This window comes from Sardina pilchardus, chromosome 9 (genome assembly GCF_963854185.1).
Source record: "Sardina pilchardus chromosome 9, fSarPil1.1, whole genome shotgun sequence".
In the NCBI taxonomy this organism is placed as follows: Eukaryota; Metazoa; Chordata; class Actinopteri; order Clupeiformes; family Clupeidae; genus Sardina; species Sardina pilchardus.
The window spans coordinates 966521-974020 of record NC_085002.1 but is presented as its reverse complement, the minus strand read 5'-3'; the positions used below and the strand labels follow the sequence as shown (position 1 = coordinate 974020).

The window sequence follows — 7500 nt, the reverse complement described above, 5'->3', positions numbered from 1 at the left end:
TAGCCAAGGCCCCCCTTTTGCATGATGTCGTATTGAACCCATCAACGATACGGCAAAGTAGAAATGAGTTAATAAAATAGGCCTATATAGGTGAAAATCTATTTATTTTATAGGCTTTGCACTATTTAGGGATGCAATGGTTTTACACGTTTCACGGTATTTAAAAAAAATATGTGTTCATATGTTAAAAAAGCACTGATAGGCATACACAAGCTGAAATAGTTTTTAAAAAAGTGTGACAGTGTTTATTACATTACAAAAATATATAGGCAAAACCTTATTGCCTTAAGCGGGATACAGATCATGCACAGCAGTCTCTGTTCGACCCTCCACACACACAGAAAATGGCTTGTCTGGTTTCTATTTCATATTTTGAATTCATAAACTTTATATATTTTGTTAACATTATAGTATTTTGAGATCTGCATAATTACTTATAGCTAAAAATATTCAGTAATTTGAGTACTTCACATTGATTGCACTTGTCTTTAATGATATCACAGGGGTGGTGTGTAGGTCTAATTGAGTGCCTGTCACTTTAAAAAGTACGTGAACGTAATTAGGTTTCATTCGGTTTTTGGAAAGTAGTCACGCATAGTTCAAGGATATATGTTTTCATTACATAAAATGAATGTTCAAAAACGAACCAGGTAAAGAAAATATTTCTGGTGTCATAGAAAAGATAAGTGTCTTGCAATGTTACAATCTATGATTTAGGAGTAGCATGGTATTGTGTGTTGTCCCGTTCACTTTTTCCTTGGTCATGTTTAATTGGCTGGGTGCTTCTATCATGACTTTGAGTTTGGTATCTGTTTTATGTAATGAGTGACAACCAGTGCTCAAAATAAAACGTTACGGTATTCTCCTGATAACGTTAGTAGCATGGATTTAATATGAATGTACATAAAAAGACGCCGTGTGTCTATATAGCCTATGACAGCCACAGTGCACGTTTGCGGTGAAAATGTTCCCCGCCTTTTAAAAGGTGTAGCCTAAATCCGAATCGTGGTTAAATCCATGAAATTAGACAACAGAATCAGTAGGGCACCAATTTTGCTTCATAGTAGCCTGACAGGCCTATATCAAAAGCAGGCTCAGATGACGCTGGACGCAATTTAACACACGGTTTCCAGACCGTGGTTATCAACCGCGATAATAATTATAGGGTTTGAAAAGTAATTGTTAACGTCAACATTTTTATCATGGTTTACCTTTACACTGTAATCGTTACAACCCTAAACGGTAGCCTATACAACAAATTATTATAATGGTATTTCATATCAATACATACAATAATAGAAATATTTAATGATTTTTTAATTTTTTTTTTTGCTTGTACAATATATTTTCACCCAACTTGCTGCGGCCCCCCTAGCGCCCCCTGGCGGCCCCCACTTTGAAAACCACTGCCTTAGAACATCCAATCAAGTCTTCATCCATAGAACGCTTTAGAATATTCTATAGAACCCCTCAAATCACACCGTACAACTCCTTAGAACATCCAGTAGAACTCTTCAGTCTTCATTTATAGAACACCTTAAACACCATGGAACTCTTAAGAACCCTTCCTTGAACTCATTTACTGATTCATTTGCAATAATGTTACACCCCGTGCCTGTGTGTAAATCTCTTGCTCTCTCTGCTGTGTGTGTGTGTGTCTGTGTGTCTGTGTGTGTGTGTGTGTGTCTGTGTGTGTGTGTCTGTGTGTCTGTGTGTCTGTGTGTGTGTCTGTGTATTTGTGTCTGTGTGCGTGTCTGTGTGTGCGTGTCTGTGTGTGTGTGTGTGTGTGTGTGTGTGTGTATGTGTATGTGTGTGTCTGTGTGCGTGCGTGTGTGTGTGTGTCTGTGTGTGTGTCTGTGCCTGTGTATGGGTGTCTCTGTGTGTGTGTGTGTGTGTCTGTGTCTCTGTGCGTGTGTATGTGTGTGTCTGTGTGCGTGTGTGTGTGTGTAGTTTGCGGACCAGTCTCTGATGAAGAATGCGATCAAGACGTCGGAGGAGTCGTGGATCGAGCAGCAGATGCTGGAGGACAAGAAGAGGGCCACCGACTGGGAGGCCACCAACGAGGCCATCGAGGAGCAGGTGGCCCGCGAGTCCTACCTGCAGTGGCTGCAGGACCAGGAGAAGCAGGGACGACAGGTGTGTGTGTGTGTATGTGTGTGTGTGTGTGTGTGTGTGTGTGTGTGTGTGTGTGTGTGTGTGTGTGTGTGTGTGTACAGCCCGCGAGTCCTACCTGCAGTGGCTGCAGGACCAGGAGAAGCAGGGACGACAGGTGTGTGTGTGTGTGTGTGTGTGTGTGTGTGTGCGTGTGTTTGAGTGTGCGTGTGTGTGTGTGTGTGTGTGTGTGTGTGTGTGTGTGTGTTTGAGTGTGTGTTTGAGTGTGTGTGTGTGTGTGTGTGTGTGTGTGTGTGTGTGTGTGTGTGTGTGTGTGTGTGTGTGTGTGTGTGTGTGTGTGTGTGTGTGTGTGTGTGTGTGTGTGTGTGTACACAGCCCGCGAGTCCTACCTGCAGTGGCTGCAGGACCAGGAGAAGCAGGGACGACAGGTGTGTGTGTGTGTGTGTGTGTGTGTGTGTGTGTGTGTGTGTGTGTGTGTGTGTGTGTGTGTGTGTGTGTGTGTGTGTGTGTGTGTGTGTGTGTGTGTGCGCGTGTGTGCGTGTATGTGTGTGTGTGTACAGCCCGCGAGTCCTACCTGCAGTGGCTTCAGGACCAGGAGAAGCAGGGACGACAGGTGTGTGTGTGTGTGTGTGTGTGTGCGTGTGTGTGCGTGTGTGCGTGGGGGTGTGTGTGTGGGGGTGTGTGGGGGTGTGTGTGTGTGTGTGTGTACAGCCCGTGAGTCCTACCTGCAGTGGCTCCAGGACCAGGAGAAGCAGGGACGACAGGTGTGTGTGTGTGTGTGTGTGTGTGTGTGTGTGTGTGTGTGTGTGTGTGCGTGTGTGTGCGTGTGTGTGCGTGTGTTTGAGTGTGTGTCCAAACCTGATCAGCACCTGATGAGTGTGTGTGTAACAGCCCCGTAAGCCTGTGTGTGATAGGTGTGTGGTATGAGTTTTTATGGCAGCACCTGATGAGTGTGTGTGTGTGAGTGTGTGAGTGTGTGTGTGAAGTTGCCAATGTTTTTGTTGCCTGTGTTGATGTTGTGTTAATGAAGCTGCCTGTGCTGATGTGTGTGTGTGTGTGTGTGTGTGTGTGTGTGTGTGTGTGTGTGTGTGTGTGTGTGTGTGTGTGTGTGTGTGTGTGCAGCCCCGTAAGCCGAGTGCAGCGTGTAGCTCGGCGTCGGCCGCCTCCTGCAGTGCGTTCGATGATCGTGATTGGTCCTCCTGCAGCGCGTTCGATGATCGTGATTGGTCCTCCTGCCGCTCGCCACGCCACCGCAGCACCGCCCCCTCGCCAGAGCTGCCAGGCCCCGCCCTCACGGACGCCCCCGCCAAACCCCCCTCCCCCAAACCCCCCTCGCCCTGCGCACCAGGTCAGTGCTCACACACACACACACACACACACGTGTAAGTAAGAGCAGGTGTGTGTGCATCTTATGATTGACTCGACTTATGATGACTCATGATGACTTATGATAACTCATGATGACTTATGACTCACGATATGATGACTTATGATGACCCATGATGACTTATGATGACTCATGATGACTTATGATGACTCATGATGACTTATGACTCACGATATGATGACTTATGATGACCCATGATGACTTATGATGACTCATGATGACTTATGATGACTCATGATTACTTATGACTCACGATATGATGACTTATGACACTAACAATGACTTATGATGACTCATGATGACTTATGATGACTCATGATTACTTATGACTCACGATATGATGACTTATGACACTAACAATGACTTATGATACTTTTAATGACTTACAATGACTTATGAGACTTATGACTTATGAGACTAACGATGACTTATGATGACTTATGAGACTTATGGGACTAACGATGACTTATGATGAGACTTATGACTTATGAGACTAATGGTGACTTATGATGACTTATGAGACTAACAATGACTTATGATGAGACTTATGACTTATGAGACTAACGGTGACTTATGATGAGACTTATGACTTATGATACTTATGATGAGACTTATGACTTATGAGACTTATGACTTATGAGACTTATAATGAGACGTATGACTTATGAGACTTATGACTTATGAGACTTATGATGAGACTTAGGACTTATGAGACTTATGACTTATGAGACTTATGATGAGACGTATGACTTATGAGACTTATGAATTATGATGAGACTAAGGACTTATGAGACTTATGACTTATGAGACTTATGATGAGACGTATGACTTATGAGACTTATGACTTATGAGACTTATGATGAGACTTATGACTTATGAGACTTATGACTTATGAGACTTATGATGACACTTAGGACTTATGAGATTTATGACTTATGCGACTTATGATGAGACTTATGACTTATGAGACTTATGATGAGACTTAGGACTTATGAGACTTATGATGAGACTTATGAGACTTATGACTTATGAGACTTATGAGACTTATGATGGACTACCAGAGATTAATCTTTCTTTATTCCTAGATCATCGCGTTCATTTGTTCTTATTGGCTGACCTCGTAAATTAAAGACTGCTGTGAACACACACGCGCTACACATACATTTGACTGAATACAATTGTCTTTGTGTGTGTGTGTGTGTGTGTGTGTGTGTGTGTGTGTGTAGGACCCAGCAGCCAGTTGTACATGCCCCAGGAGCGCTCTTCCTCCTCCTCCTCCTCTTCATCACGGGTGTCTCTCTATCCCACACTGGACTACCGCACCATCATGCAGATGTCCCCAACAGCCTTCGGTCAGTCACACACACACACACACACACATTACACATTACACACACACCATCATGTAGAGGTCCCCCACAGCCTTCGGTCAGTCACACACACACACACGCACACACATTACACACACGCACACACACACACACACACACACACACACACACACACACACACATACACACACACCATCATGTAGAGGTCCCCCACAGCCTTCGGTCAGTCACACGCACACGCACACACACATTACACACACACACACACACACACACACACACACACATACACTGCATTTCTGCAGTAATGTACAGGTATGTGATATAAAGGCTTGGGGGACTTGAATGTTTGATCCCTGTGTGTGTGCGTGTGTGTGTGTGTGTGTGTGTGTGTGTGTGTGTGTGTGTGTGTAGGGGTGTCTGACTGGGAGGAGGACGACATCCTGGCGTCGGTGTTGGCTGTGTCCCAGCAGGAGTATCTGGACAGCATGAAGAGTGCAGCGCTACACACACACCCCTCCCCCGACACCAGCTGATGACCTCACACACACACCCCTCCCCCGACACCAGCTGATGACCTCACACACACACCCCTCCCCCGACACCAGCTGATGACCTCACACACACACCCCTCCCCCGACACCAGCTGATGACCTCACACACACACCCCGCCCCCGACACCAGCTGATGACCTCACACACACACACCGCCCCCGACACCAGCTGATGACCTCACACACACACCCCGCCCCCGACACCAGCTGATGACCTCACTCCCCTCGCCCTGACCCAAGCCCCTGCCCCAGCCCCTCCTCCTTCTCCTCCCCGTCTCCTTCTCCTCTTCTTCCTCCCCCTCTTCTTCTCCTCCTCCTCTTCCTCCCCCTCTCCTCTGCTCTACTCACAGGCTCATCATCTTATCACTCTTCTGTTGCTCTCCTCTTCTCCTCCTCACCTCTCCTCATAATCTCCTCCTCCTTTCCTCTCTGCTCCTCTTTCCTCTCCTCTGCCTCTTCTTCTCTTTTCTCCTCTTCTCTTCTCCTCCTCTCCTCTGCTCCTCTACTCTGAGTTCTGTTATTGGCTCTAACTCTGAATAAAGGACAGAATCTGCTCCTCTTTCCTCTCCTCTTCTTCTCTTTTCTCCTCTCCTCCTCTCTCCTCCTCCTCTCCTCTTCAGACAGAATCTGCTCATTCATGTCGCTCTTCACTAATATCAGATTAAATACCTTTACTCAACCCGTTTCCCCTCGTGCTTTCCTGACCACACACACACACACACACACACACACACACACACACCAAAGCTCCTCACACAGAGAGCATGGTTGTGCGAGAGGGCTGCTGCAATATCCCGTTCAGGGTCTTTTTGAATTGGCTGCTCTCACACACACACGCAGGTGGAATCTTCTTCAGGTGATACGGTAACAGGAGCTGCGATGTGTTGTGTGTTGTTCATTGTATAGGAATGTTGCTCCATCCTTAGGGAACGTCAGGAATCTTAGGAACCCTGCTCCATCCTTACCTTAGGGAACGTCAGGAATCATAGGAACCCTGCTCCATCCTTACCTTAGGGAACGTCAGGAATCTTAGGAACCCTGCTCCATCCTTACCTTAGGGAACGTCAGGAATCTTAGGAACCCTGCTCCATCCTTAGGGAGTGTCGGGATTCTTAGGAACCCTGCTCCATCCTTACCTTAGGGAACGTCAGGAATCATAGGAACCCTGCTCCATCCTTACCTTAGGGAACGTCAGGAATCTTAGGAACCCTGTTCCATCCTTAGGGAGTGTCAGGATTCTTAGGAACCCTGCTCCATCCTTACCTTAGGGAACGTCAGGAATCATAGGAACCCTGCTCCATCCTTACCTTAGGGAACGTCAGGAATCTTAGGAACCCTGCTCCATCCTTAGGGAACGTCAGATTTCTTAGGAACCCTGCTCCATCCTTAAGGAACGTCAGATTTCTTAGGAACCCTGCTCAATCCTTAGGGAATGTCAGGATTCTTAGGGAACGTCAGGATTCTTAGGAAAGGCACAATCCTGCCTGTCTGCACATTACTACCAACAACTCACGAATTGGGAGGTGCTACCCTGCTGCAGCATTGTAGGGAGAGAGAGGGGAGTCGGTTCCACCATAGAGGAGAGAGAGAAGTCGGTTCCACCATAGAGGAGAGAGAAGTCGGTTCCACCATAGAGGAGAGACAGAAGTCGGTTCCAAAGTGACCCGTGGCAATAGACGTATACAGTCCACTATATTGCCAAAAGTATTGGGTCACCTGCCTTGAACCTAAGTGGCGTCCCATTCTTAATCCACAGGGTTTAATATGATGTCGGTCCACTCTTTGTAGCTATAACAGCTTCAGCTCTTCTGGGAAGGCTTTCCACAAGGTTTAGGAGTGTGTTCATGGGAATTTTGACCATTCTTCCAGAAGTGCATTTGTAAGGTCACACACTGATGTTGGACGAGGCGACTGGCTCTCATTCTCCACTCTAATTCACCCCAAAGGTGTTCTTTTGCGTTGAGGTCAGGACATTATGCAGGCCAGTCATGTTCATCCACACCAAACACTCTGTCATCCATGTCTTTATGGACCTTGCTTTGTGCACTGGTGCACAGTCATGTTGGAACAAGAAGTGGCCATCCCCGAGCTGGTCTTGGTCCCTTAATTCCAGTGAA

General features: G+C 46.5%; 1 protein-coding gene across 3 annotated transcripts in view; it reads left to right on the top strand.

Annotated features, from left to right (window-relative positions):
* Positions 1-6062, top strand: part of otud5b (OTU deubiquitinase 5b) — a 12821-nt gene extending 6759 nt beyond the window's left edge. For 2 of the 3 annotated variants that reach the window (XM_062545200.1, XM_062545199.1), the window contains exons 6-10: positions 1951-2136; positions 3235-3460; positions 4726-4834; positions 4911-4927; positions 5245-6062. In XM_062545200.1, the coding sequence (XP_062401184.1) occupies positions 1951-2136; positions 3235-3460; positions 4726-4834; positions 4911-4927; positions 5245-5366 (660 nt within the window). In that variant the 3' untranslated portion in view covers positions 5367-6062. Of the gene's footprint in view, positions 1-1950; positions 2137-3234; positions 3461-4725; positions 4852-4910; positions 4928-5244 lie in introns of all 3 variants that reach the window. The other variant, XM_062545198.1, reaches the window with a different exon arrangement.
* Positions 6063-7500: the final 1438 nt, after the last annotated feature.